Source organism: Sinohyriopsis cumingii, chromosome 15 (assembly GCF_028554795.1).
Source record: "Sinohyriopsis cumingii isolate HCF-2022 chromosome 15, ASM2855479v2, whole genome shotgun sequence".
NCBI classification, from domain to species: domain Eukaryota; kingdom Metazoa; phylum Mollusca; class Bivalvia; order Unionida; family Unionidae; genus Sinohyriopsis; species Sinohyriopsis cumingii.
The window spans coordinates 43,233,509-43,247,727 of NC_142975.1; the positions used below are offsets into that span (position 1 = coordinate 43,233,509).

The 14,219-nt window shown below is 35.3% G+C and overlaps 1 protein-coding gene across 13 annotated transcripts in view; it reads right to left on the reverse strand.

The window, feature by feature from the left end:
• LOC149781703 (basement membrane-specific heparan sulfate proteoglycan core protein-like) overlaps positions 1 to 14,219 on the reverse strand; it is a 438,170-nt gene that overhangs the window by 133,543 nt on the left and 290,408 nt on the right. For all 13 annotated transcript variants that reach the window (XM_089935800.1, XM_089935795.1, XM_089935799.1 and 10 more), the window contains 3 exons: positions 11,607 to 11,791; positions 8,906 to 9,033; positions 4,934 to 5,020 (listed from right to left, as the gene is read on the reverse strand). In XM_089935800.1, the coding sequence (XP_089791926.1) occupies positions 4,934 to 5,020; positions 8,906 to 9,033; positions 11,607 to 11,791 (400 nt within the window). The remainder of the gene's footprint in view (positions 1 to 4,933; positions 5,021 to 8,905; positions 9,034 to 11,606; positions 11,792 to 14,219) is intronic.

Here is a 14,219-nt window from a genome sequence, read left to right on the forward strand (position 1 = left end):
AGAGGGGGGAATCGGTGGGGACAATTCCAAACAGGAGCTGATGAGTGACAACATTATTTTCAGGTATGTGCATACCTAATTTTAAGACAAGCATTTAACAAGTTTATATCACTTCTTTGACAACAAATATATAAAGTATCTGCATACCCAATTTTGTTTGCTGTGCTGGTAAATATTCTCTCTGCTTTCTTATCACTATTCTTCTTCTGAGAACAGGAAATGGTCGATATAACCAACTTGTATCTGAATACTTATCGGTTTATTCGCCATTTCTGATGTTAAGAGCAGTCTGAATTTTGTTTCATGAACTAAATCCCCTCTCACAATCTTTTCTTTGTAATGGGAGAACCACCGCAATTTTTGCCAATTTAAACAAATTAGGGAACTGGTTATCATGATATTTAAACACATTTTCCCACAACTCAATTATGTTGTCCCTAGGATATTTTAATTGTAGAATCACAGTTGCAAGGCTGTATTCTGCCAAGGTGGCAATTAACCTGTGCAACCATTTTTCGTTGGTGAATGGATTATGTTTCCTACACTCTCAACAGAAAACATATACCGTATTTACCACATATGTTGGGACATAAAATTTTTTTTTATAAATTTGTCCCAAAACTTATGGTGAATTTTTTTTAAGCTACATCATGTGTCCCAAGACTTAGGAAATGAATTAAATTGTGTTCAATATGCCCCCCCCCCACCCCGCAACTGGCCACACAGCATCTTACAATAAAATAGATAAATAAAATGCTTATTTGATAATAAAATGAAAGAAACTAACCATGTACTGTTATCATTTATTCACTTTTTTGGTCAACATTAGCATTTTATTAAAGGAAAAATATATCCACGAACTCTGTATAAGTAGCACATGCACCCATAATGTTATCGCTTTCGTCAGACAACACAACACATTAGTCATTGATGTGAATATTGAGAAACGAATCATGTTTGGTTGTCCTCAAAGGTTTGAATGTCATGAGAATAAAAACTGGATCCTACAAAATCACATACGAATGAAAGAGAAAGTGAGAATTATCAACCCCATTGCTCAAAAGCACATGCCATTCATGTGTGACACGGTGTAAGGTACAAAATAACCAAGAGTGTATTATATCTAGGGAAACAATATGACAATATCTCGCAAACTAAAATCATTATTAGAAATACATTCACTGTGAGTACAAATGACAATCTTTTTGATTTCATTGGTTACAAAAAGTATTATTAAAGCAAGTTAATGCTGTGTATACTATTTACACTGAAGAACTCGAAACCCATTTGTGTCAATTATTACTACAGATGGCATATAAATGAAAGCCCAGGTGTTGAATAAACACACCTTGTAACAGCCATAAACTCACTGTTTGAACTTACCGGTAGGATATCAAATACAAAGGTTAATTTATTACAAAGCAAGCCGAACCCGGAAGCAGACTTTGGATTCCTTTTAGCGTGGAGATTTTTTTTTAACTATACATTTTCTTTTAACTATACATGTTTTTTAACTATACATATTTTTGTTTAACTATACACATTTTTTTAACTACACCTTTTTTTATAACTATACATATGTATACAAAGTCAGTCGACATGGGGAAGCCAACTTTGATTTCTTTCTACCAGTTTTCACTGGGATTTTGAAAATAAATAGAAACAATGGAACACTTTGAAACAATAACTTCTCACACATTTACACAAAAAGTGATTCCTCGCAGTCACTGTTATCGCATACATAGCATATATAAAGGGGAATAAAAATAAAACAAAATAAACCACATTATAGATCTCCGACATTATGGATAAGTTTGTAGTGCAATACAAAAGTAGTGAAGAGGCCTTGCCTTGTGCATGGAAAGAAAATGTGTTGCCTTAAGCTTCACCTAAGAGGCCCATAGGTTGACAAAAAAAGCCTGCCAGAGAGGAGGAGTGTGATGTAGAAGAAAATGAACCAGCTGCAAGACGACACAAAACTGGAGACCCCAGTCAGGAGAGATGATGCCTATGAAAATGATGTCAGGCCTGGGCATTACAAGCGTTTTACATTAAAGCAAAAAGAGGAAGTTGCAAATTTCTCAAAATTGCATGGAATTCGAGTAACAGCAAGACATTTCAAAATCCCCAAATCAACCACTGCAAATTGGTCAAAAATAGATTTTTGTCAGCAGGTGAATGAATGGGGACATTTAGCAAGGAGTGGGAGACCAGTATTATATGGCTACGAGTTCGATGGAAAAATTGCAAATTGGGTTCTCGTCCAATGCGATCTGCAGATCCCTGTTAGTGTGGACAGTATATGCGCTTATGCCAAGGAACTGTTGTCAAGTGAATGTCCAGAAATTGAGTTTCAAGCCAGTAGGAATTGGGTAACAGGTTTTTTGAAGCGACACAACCTCGTGCTTTGTTCACGGACAACGATGGCCCAGCGTCTCCCAGAAGATTTGGAGGAGAAAATAAAATTATTCCATGAATTTGTAAAGGCAAGAAGAGAAGAAGACGATTTCGAAGACAAGATGATAATTAACATGGATGAAACTCCAATGTACTCTGATCTCATTCCCCGATGACCTGTCAGAAAGAAAGGTGATAAAAGTGAGAATTTGCATGACTGGTGCGGATAAAAAGCATCTAACCTTAGTACTTGCAGTTTCCGCAGCAGGAAATGTCTTGCTGCCAATGATAATTTTTTGTGGTGTGAGGGAGCTAAAAGATATTCAGGCACCAAAAGGATGGATCGTACAGGTGCAGGAGAAAGGTTGTGTTGATGAGGAGGTGACGCTGCAATGGATTAAAGAGATATATCTCAAGTATACAGGATTTTCCTGTATCTCAAGTATACAAGAAAGGAACGATCTCTTTTAGTGATGGATTGATTCCGGGCACATATTACAGATGCTGTAAAACAGGCTTTTGAGAAGGGGTAACATGGTGCCTGCAGTTATTCTGGGTGGATGCACCTCCAAGCTACAGCCACTAGGCATCAGTGTAAATAAATCTGTCAAGTCCAACATGAAGAAAAGCTGGACAAATTTTATTTGTAAAGCAGCAGAGGGCCTTTCCAAGGAAAATGACAACACATCTCATATTAAGAGTGTAGATAAACAAACGGTTGTGGACTGGATTGTGAAAGCAGCCGAATCACTTTGGGACAAGCCAGATCTGATCATAAAATCATTTAAAGTTTGTGGTATTAACAATAACTTGAATGGATGTGAGGACAATATCATAAGAGATACTGAATGTGATGGCAGTGACACTGAAGAGGACAAATTTGATGGATTTGAGCCTGAGGAGGTTGAGTAGGCAATTAAAATGTGGATAGATTGAAGGATTTAAATTAAATATATTAACAGCATTCATGTTTGTTCAGCAATACATGGATTATGTCAGATATCACTGCTGTGTAAATAAATGATGATCGATTTCGGAATTAGTATGTTTATCAATCACTCTGTAACATCACTATCTACCAGTATCTCTCTTTCTTTCTCTCTCTCTCTCTGAATATATTTTTATGAAATTACAGTGAATAGTTTATACTGTGCTCATCATTAGTTATTTTGCCAAAATAAGTCGTGTAACGAGCACGAATGGAAAATAAACCTTGACATTTAATAATAAAAAAACTTTGTTGAAGCATAAATTAGAACAGAAAAAGTTGAACTTGTTCTCATATACATAAATGATTCATTCTTACTTGAGCTCTTGTTCTTAGCAAATTTGCATCTATGAAGAAAGTGTAAACAAACAACACTCACAGCGTTTTCTTTTTTAAAGTTTTCTTTAATAAAATTTATGTTTGAGTGCATTTTTGGACATGTAATTTTCGAATGATTTGAAAGGTGTCCCACAACTTATGACTCAAAAAAAAAACAATGCGTCCCAGAACATACAGTGCACAAAAAATTACTTTTAAAATAAATTTATGGTGTCCCACCAAATACGGTGTCACAACATATACGGTAAATGCAGTAGCATCCATCCTTTTATTTTCTTTCATATAACCAAAAGTAGGTAATCAACCACATGTCTTGGAATTCTGGTTCCTTTTCTTCTCTTTTTCTCAGCCTCCTGGTCCCACATGCTGTGGAAGAGGTACCAACTATTTCCATGCCAGTAGTTTGTGTGACATCTTCAGCTCACATCAGAACATGAGAGCTTCCCTCTTGTTTTATAGTATAGACTGTAGCAGACAAATATAACTGTAAAGAAATTGGTTATTTTCTGTTTCGACAGTTATAAAACTTGACGCTTGTTACACTCTACACAAATTCTGTTTTGGCCACTTAATGGATCATTTTGTAATACTCCTCTAAAAGACAATTTAATCGAAAACCCTGGACAGTTTCTGCAAAAACCACAGTAGATCTCTGTCATACAGATGCATGTATTCAAACACTAAATCAATTAGTATAGCTTGACTGAAATCACCAGCAAAATGGACAATCAAGACTTAATTTGACAAACCATTAATTTTCATTTTCATTTTTAATAAAACATAAAAACAAACAAAACATACATACAAAATACACACTGGGTACAACGAATTGCACAAACCACAAATAATTTGCATGACCCTTCCCCCATTGGTTTTGAAAAGCTGCATGACTAAAGATTTTTTTTGGTGAGAAACCCACAATCCTGTGGCCTAGAAGCATCTCTGACACTCCACCAACTCAACAGCAGAATAAATCTGCATATTTCTTTATCCAAACAATCTCTGGAATTCAAACAGAAATTGCAAGTATCAAATGAAAATTGTACACAATTTCATGTGTAAGATAGTTTCATTGTATTATGCATTTCAAAACAACACCATTATCCACTAGCCCTGGACCACAAAAGACAACATATCACAAACATTTTGTAACAAAGAACACACTTCTTTAGGATCTTAAACGGTTCATAAGAGATGAAATTTACTCACGTTCCACAGTCCCTGCCTGTGTAGCCAGTGGGGCATCTATCACATGTTACTATTCTATCTTCAGCCAAAAAGCAAGTTCTGGAGAATCTGTTGAAAATACCAAAATACAAATACTGTTTTCAACAAGTTTATGGGGAAACTAAACTCAATAAAATGCCAGAATGAGATCAATGGCATACCACTGCAGTCTTCTTCTACCCTACATCCTGCCATTGCATATTCAAGCTATCCTGTATGAAATTTTTAGGCAGATTCCGCCTGGATTTTAGGTGGATTCAGGGTGTAATCTGCCTAAAACCCCAAATTTTTTAAAGAAAACTTTAGGCGGACTGGGAATACAGCTAAATTGAAAGACTGAATCCGTATAATAGTTAAGAGTACTATTTCTCATATTCCTCCTAAAGGATAACTGTTGTCCAGTTCATTTTCCTACTTTAAGCCAGAATTTGGACTTCTACTGATTTTAGGAGAAATGTTAGGCATAACTTTATTTTGGTCTTAAACAATATGGTGCATGGTGGATTTTGAACTTGATCTGATGTTTGCTCTGAAAAATAAGTTTTTTTGCTTCCTATTAAATTATGCTCTACAAAAATCAAACCTAGTGAAAATGTGACTGAAATTTCAATGTGAAATTTTATGGCATTCATTCACATGTCCTTTTTTCCACTACAATTATACATACAGCCAAATTTCTGTGAAACTTCACTGATATTTTATCAAAATTTTTGAAAATATCAGTGAAATTTTGTAAATGAAATATGACTGACTGCCTAAATTTCTAAAAATATCAGTGAGAATTTGTGATTGAAATTTCACTGAAAGTTTGCCAAAAATTCTGAAAATATAGTGATATTTTGTAATTGTAATAAAAATATTAATAAGATATAATAAAATTTATTTTTTTGTTTCTTGTACAATTTTAATGATTTTCAGCAACATTTATATTTCCTGTTTCTGATAGCTGTATTCTTATTGTTCATTTTGGTAACAATAACTTCTACATCTCTCCTTGTCATGTTTCTTTTTAAAATTTTTGTTGTTGTTGTATTTTTGTTTAACTTCAATTGGATTTAACTGCCCTCAAGCAAAATTGTTTTCTTGTTTTCTGTTTTAAAGCAGAAATTCTCTTTTCTCCTGATCTGAATCTGATTTTCCTCGATATGGAGCCTTTTTTTAAATTTCATTGCTGAAACTGTTTTTTTATGTATTTTTTCTATAATGCTCTATCCAGTCTCATTCCGCAATGAGCTTTCTAATAAGTATTTGTTCCGTATATTATTTAACAGATGATCGCTGTAGAGAGCTTTCTGATTGGTCAAAAGTTTGTACTTGCCCAATGAATTGTCGCATAATGGAAACTGATGGGAATGAGCATGCTTGCTAAACATGGCGATTCAAAGTTTCGAGCAGGACAGGAGTTTGAATAACCAAATGAAAAATGTGCAGCAATAAGAATAGCTTCAATGCAAAGTCGATGGGAACGTAATTGGTCAATCTGTATGAAAACTGAATGCCAGGACTGCATTTTGGTTTTTGTGCCATAAAGAGCTTTACAGTAGTGTCTAACAAGCTAAATATGACAAGGAATTGAACCGGGGTGACTTTGAAGTTATGTAACTCCAAACTGATTAACCAGAATTAAGGAGGGACAATGTATAGATCACTGGTGTGGGAATTGTTGCCAGATACCCATGTCTATCAAAGATAGTCAAATCTCTGCGGTGTTTTCTTGGCCCAAAAACAGAATCATCCTTCAATATCGTGAGTGACCTTATTGTGTATATTATCAAAATATTCTAGTTGTGTTAGAATACAGTGTAAAATAAGAGTAATTAATATATCATGATAAATGTTTGTCACAGCTGCTTATTGAACAAGGCCTAATTCAAGAGACCACAACAGCATCAAAGTTTGTACTTTAATAAAAAAAATCATGTCTGCTGTACAACTCCCGTATCTCTTGCCTTGGACGTCCTATAATTACAACATCTGTATAACGGTTTTTTTTTCATGTACACTGAAATATTACCTTGGTTAATAAAGTCCTGTTTAATTCATATCCATTATCTATTTGTAACCTTTTGAAATGTCTGTTTACATTTACTGAAACTTCAGTAAAATACTATATAATGGTCAAAACTTTAGTGAAATCTCACCAAAATTTTAATAAACTCTCACAAAATATTCCATGAAATGTTAGAGATCTCGCACAAACTTCAGTGAAAGTTTTGGCCAAAAAGTTTGTGAAATCTCACCAGAATTTCGGTGAAAGCTTTGGTTAGAATTTTTGTGAAATCTCACAAATATTTCAATGAAATATTAGTGAGATCTTGCCAAAATTTCAATGAAAGTTTTGGTCAAATATTTTATGAAATCTCACCAAAATTCCAGTGAAATGAATGACTTAAATGATGCCAGGTTTTGTATGCAAGAAAGATAATGAGGACAAGAAAAACCTAAATCTTATTTGATAATGTTGGTCAAAAGAAAATTTATGATCCATTCTAAAAATTACATGAATATTTATCATTGATTATCATTAGGCAGTTTAATAAAAATCTGAAGCAGATTTTTTTCTTGGATGATATTTAGGCAGACATTTTAGGACCCCTTTTTTTTAGATGGAAACCTTAGACAGAGTTTTATTTCAGGTGGAAATTTTAGAAGGGATTTTTTTTTTAAGGTAGAATTTTATTTCAGGCAGAAATATTACATGTATTATTTTGTCTAAATGGAATCTTAAGACAACTAATCTGCATATTTCACCTAAAATTCTGCCAGAAATCCACCTAAAGTCTGCTTGAAATTTGCCTAAGGTTCTTTAAGTTTATGGTTAGGCAGAAAGTGCTTAAGAAATCCATCTCAAGGCTGCCTGGAAAATTTTGTACAGGATTTCAGGCGGATTTTTCTTAAAGGCAGAAATCTAAAACGGATTCTTTTTATTTATGGGAAATATTAGAACAACTATTCTGCATATTTCGCCTAAAATTCTGCCCTGAATACACCTGAATTCTGCTTGAAATTTGCCTAAGCTCCCTTAACCATTTCTCATACTCGAAATTTACAAGTTTTTTGTCTGCATCTACATCACTAAGTCATCTGAATTTGATAATTTATAAAAACTAATTGCTGCCTACATCAATATCACAACCTTTACCTAAGTTATTAATCTTTCATAGTTGTGATTCTAATCGTGAAAACAAGTACTGAATGAAATCCGCGACCGCCATTTTGGAGAGTGGACATTATGACCCAGTTACTTTAAATAGCAGATATTGACCAGTGCATAAACAGTGACCACGTGATCTGGCGTAATTGTCATTCGCAGAAATGAATGTAGTATCTAATAGGGGGTTTTACCCGAAGGTGGCGCTATGAAAACTGTCTTAAAATGGCTGATGTTTACAGCAGGCGTCAAAAGGCACTTCCATGCGAATGCAGTAGAGGTGTCCAAAGACGTTTGCATGAGGTAAAGGGTTAATATGAGCAATTATGGTTAAGGCAGAAAACTCATAAAAATCCTGTCTGAAATCAGCCTCAAGCCCGCCTGGAAACTTTTGTATGGGATGCCCGGACAACTGGAGTTATGGTCTGAACCATGGGCCTCATGTCTGATGCAATTTTGACCCTCTGGGTAAAATTTTCCTCTCTTACACCAATACATATTAAGATCTTTTTTATTCCTTGCCTTTTGTTAAAATAAAATGCTAGGATAATATGTCATTAAATAATACATGATATAAGACTGACAATCGGTGATTGTCTTTTATATGGCACCTATGCTGAACTTATGCCATTTTTTAAACATTTAATGATACTAAAATGTAATCCTTTTCAATGATTAACAGTTAAAACAAATAGTATGCCAAACTTATCTATCAATGAATTACATCAAGGACATTAATAAGTCAATTTGACTTTCTTGAAAGCTATACAAGGAACAAGACTGCATTATGGCAAAGAACTTACTGATTGGATGGGACTGTCAATGGACATGGACAAGGTCTGCAGTCATTTGCTGTACCAGCTGTGGCATCACCATAGAAGCCTGCCACACATCTCTCACACCGGTCACCTTCAGTGTTATGTTGGCAGTTCTGCAATTAATAGGCAGGTATTTTAAAAATCACAATACAACAGGCTTATTAAAAGGTATGTTTTAAAATTTTCAACCACATCATCTTCAACAATGCAATCTGCAGTGTGTAGTACATATATGTAGAAACTTAATACAGATTAAATATAAAGCTTTTCACACATTAAAATTTTTTCTTTTGTGGCAAAGAAGCACTCTAGATGTTTGTTAAAACAGCATTGACAATGCAAATTTCTAGATATCACAAACACTTGCTTTGGGCTTAAAAATATGCCAACAATTTGTACTGACCTAAAAGCAAGCCACTAAGCTGACAGACTAATGTACTCAAGCATTCTTGACTGCATGTACAATATTTATTCTAATTTAAGCGCTCTTTTAAAAAAATCTCAAATATGAGAGTCCCTGTATTAAGTATATTTTACTATATTTCACTTTTTTCCATGCCATTTTTAGTGATTTCAGCTTTCAGTGATCAATTAGAACCATTTTTGAAGTGCTAAACATGATCAGATCTATAGTACTATATATATATATATATATATATATATATATATATATATATATATATATATATATATATATATAGCATGAAAATTTAGGTAATGTTTATGGGTTTTTTGTGGTTTTCATATATCCATTATCTTAGTCTTCTGTTCAATATATTCAAAACAAACTCATCCAGATTTCCTACCATCAGACAATCACAACAATACCTATTCCAATATTTATTGAGTAACTCAGGCAAAAACTTATCTCACCTTTAATTGAATGATAAACCAGATCCATCTCTTCTTGTTACAATTTCATGGATGGATACTACAATTTGGTTCAAGTTGTTAAGTTTCTGTTTTAACGCATCTTGACATAAATCACATGTTGACAGATTTCCAATCAGTTTAAATAATGATTAAGACAATAGGTTCGAATTCATTCAAAGATACTTGGTAATGAATAAGGCATACAAAAATCACTTTCATTTTCATACTTCTGTGCCTTTTAATATAAGATAATTTAAAATGAACATCAACTGCATATTCTGTATAGTGTACATTAAAAATTAAATAGTATTGTTCTCCTTGAAACAATTACATTTAATTGCAACAAGTACCTAAATAGGTACATTATTATTGTAGGACCTATAATGACAAGGAGCTCTACAGAGGTTTACAACTTTGAAACAATGCTTCTTCATAATAAATTGTTACTGATCATTATGTTCTGTTATTGAACATCCTTTTCCAAAGGTTAAATTAGTTTTTTTTAATGTTTTTGTCACAGTATTATCAGTAAATCAACCTGATGTATTGAATAATGATCAGCAAACACAATTCTCATCAATCTCAGTTTTTATTTAGCAATGCCTTGCTTTGATATGAAAATCCTTTCCACTTCAAGAAAAGAACTGGAAAAAAAAACTATAAAATGGTCCTCTTTTTTAACAGGTATAGATCTTGAAATAGATCACCCATAAGATTTTGTATCACTTTTTTATTTAGCTATATAGAATATGCACCAATCTTCAACATCTTTCTCCTATACTAACAAATAATGCACAGTCAGATTGGTGGTCTATGCCATTCTATTAAAACTTTATGCAGACTGAACAATACAGACCCCAATCTGACATCACATAATGCACTGTCAGATTTGGGTCAATGCCATTCAAATGAAACAGTATGAAGACTGAGCAAGACAGACCCTGAGTTGCCATCACATAATGTAATGTCAGATCTGGGTCAATGCTATTCAAATGAAACTGTATGTAGACTGGACATGATACACCTTGATATGCCATCACATAATGCACTGTCAAATTCGGGTCAATACCATTCAAATGAAACTATGTAGACTGAACCAAAAAAGACTCCAACCTGCCACCACATAATGCACTGTCAGATCTAGGGCAATGCCATTCAAATGAAACCATGCAGACGGAGCATGATAGGCCCTATCTTCTATCATATAATGCTCTGTCAGATTTGGGTCAATGCTATTCAAATGAAACTGTAGACCTAGCAAGATACACTGATCTGCCATCACATATTGCACTGTAAAATCTAGGTCAATACCTCTCACATGAAACTGTATGCCGACTTAGCCAGATAGACCCTGATCTACCATCATATAATGCACTGTTAGACTTAGATCAATGCCATTCAAATGAAACTGTAGGCTGAACAAGATAGACCCTATCTGCCATCACCTAATCTACTGTCATATCTGGGTCAATATACACAACTGGGGAAGAATCAACAGTAAATGTATCCAAAAGACACAGATACCCCTGTAATCCATGATTTAAGTGTATGCTTCCAAGTCACACAAGTAATATAACTCAGTCAATTCAGACATAATTAGGTGACAATCAAATTTCACTTTGGCTTTTTTCAATGTAAATCTTTATATCATATTTGGTCTCAATCCACCAGGTCCTTAAAAAATGACTGTGATGAAACAAAATTCACAATGGACATCATGTGTCAGCACATGACAGGACAAGATGGGACAGGACTGATGGATATGGCTAACACTATATGCTCCCTCAATTATGGCAAGGAAATACAAATCTACCAAGCATTTTCCTGTCTCAGTATCACAAGAGGCAGCATGTCCATTGCAGTTACATCTGACACAGCGTCCCAGAGAGCTGCCAGAGTCTGATATACGAAGATATCCTGGTGCACACTTCTCACAAGATAGGCCTGTATAACCTTGTGGACAGCGACAACTCTCCACCATTGCTGTGGTTCCCAAGTCTGGAAATATAGTGCAAATAATGTACAGAACCTGTACAGGAAAGAAAGCACATTGTTTAATATTACACTGGTCAACAGTGAAATCATTACTGACTTGAAAAGGCCCTAATCTGTAGTATTTTGGTGTGCCGAACACGAATATAACCGTGAAAAATTTGTATTGGCTCTCGTTTTGAAGATATTCATATACCTCATTTTCTATGTTTCACTGTGTAAATTTCTCCAGTAGGACTGCAGCAACATCCGGAATAATGATGTAACATTGCATAATACCATCATGCTCACATCATCCACAGTTGATTGCATCATTTTCTGATGCAATGCAATACTAATGCCATGCGGCTGCTGAAGTAAGTTGACGTCAGCAGTGTACTATACATGTGTAGGCCTATTATACTAATGCCAGGCGGCTGCTGAAGCTGACGTAAGCAGTGTACTATATAAAGCCCAATCAGATAGGTTCAGCATTTAAAATATTTTAGACGTTGTGCGAGACAGTTCAAGCTACTGTTACATAAAACTTATTATTTTATCCATTTATGTACAATAAAGAACAGTAATGCCTCGAAAGTGTGTTAATACCGCGGACAATTTTTGCTATATTTGTGGGGAAGTGACATTTGCCAACCAGAAGAAAAGTATCAATTCTCAAGTGAAGAAGGCATATCATCTTTACTTCGGATGCAAGGTTGGTGACCAAGACAAGCCTTGGGCTCCGCATATATGCTGTGCTACATGTACAACACAGCTTTCACAGTGGTTGAATTGCAAAAGGTCATCAATGCCGTTTGCAGTCCCAATGGTGTGGAGAGAGCCAAGCAACCACCTAAATGACTGTTACTTCTGCTTGGTTCCTCCTCTTTCCGGCGGAATAACGAAGCGAAAGAAGTCGAGAATAGTCTACCCAAACATTCCGTCTGCATTGAGACCAGTTCCACATGGTGAGGGACTTCCTATTCCAGAACCTCCAGCAGAATATTCTCTTGATTCATCTGACGAAGACAAAGGTGAGTCGACCTGTTCTTCTCCTGGTCCATCAGCATGCAGTGATCCAGATTTTCACTGTGGTGCATCATCAACCCCACACAGAATAACACAGGAAGAACTAAATGACCTGATTCGTGATTTGGACTTATCAAAGAACAAGGCAGAATTGCTAGGATCAAGACTCCAACAATGGAATCTTCTAGAAGAAGATGTCACAATTATTGCATATCGAAAGCGCCACCAGCAATTGGAGCCTTTCTTCAGAAAGGAAAGTAATCTGATATTCTGTTCCGATATTGAGGGCCTCATAAATGCTTTAAAAATCACTCATGACTCACAAGAATGGAGACTATTTGTGGACTCTTCGAAACTGAGTCTCAAGGCTGTGCTTTTGCACAATGGAAACATTCTTCCATCTATTCCAGTAGCATATGCTGTCCACATGAAAGAGACATACGATAACTTAAGGCAGCTACTGAATTCCATTGAGTATAACAAGTACAGCTGGCACCTCTGTGGTGATTTGAAGGTAGTTGCCCTTTTAATGGGACTGCAGCAAGGATATACAAAATACATGTGTTTCTTATGCGAATGGGATAGCCGAGCAAGGGAAATGCACTACATGAGGAAGGAATGGACTCACAGGCAGAATGTAGCCATTGGAGAGAAGAATATCCAACACCCAGCTCTGGTTGAGGCTCAGAAAATCTTGCTACCACCCCTTCCCATCAAACTAGGTTTGATGAAGAACTTCGTGAAAGCCATTGACCGGACCTTGCCAGCATTCCGATACCTGCATGAAAAATTCCCTCGACTCAGCGAAGCAAAGATTAAAGAGGGAGTTTTTGTGGGTCCTCAGATTTGAGAGCTTTTCAAAGATGACCGGTTCAACAACTTGCTGGAAGGTGACGCGAAACAAGCATGGAATGCTTTTCGCCTAGTTTCTACAAACTTCCTCGGAAATGTTAGGGCAGAAAACTATAAGGAACTAGTAGAAGACATGTTGATGAAGTATAAGAAACTTGGCTGCAATATGTCTCTAAAGATTCACTTCCTTCATTCCCATTTGGATTTCTTTCCTAGCAACTGTGGTATTGTTAGTGATGAACACGGCGAACGTTTTCATCAAGATATCGCAACAATGGAACAAAGATACCAGGGAAAATGGTCCACTACAATGCTGGCTGACTACTGCTGGACACTCCTCAGAGATGCTCCCGAACAGCTGTACAAGAGACAGGCGAAGAAATCTAAGATGTAGTCAATGACTTGATTTTTTTATAGGTAGGCTATTACAGTTGACCTTTTACTATTGGAATGCATTTCGTTATGTAAACATTAATTTATTGCAGATTACAAAAAAACTAGAGCCAATTTTGCAATTTGACTGTCATATTCGTGTTCAGCACATAAAAATTGATAAGAATTGACTAATTTTATT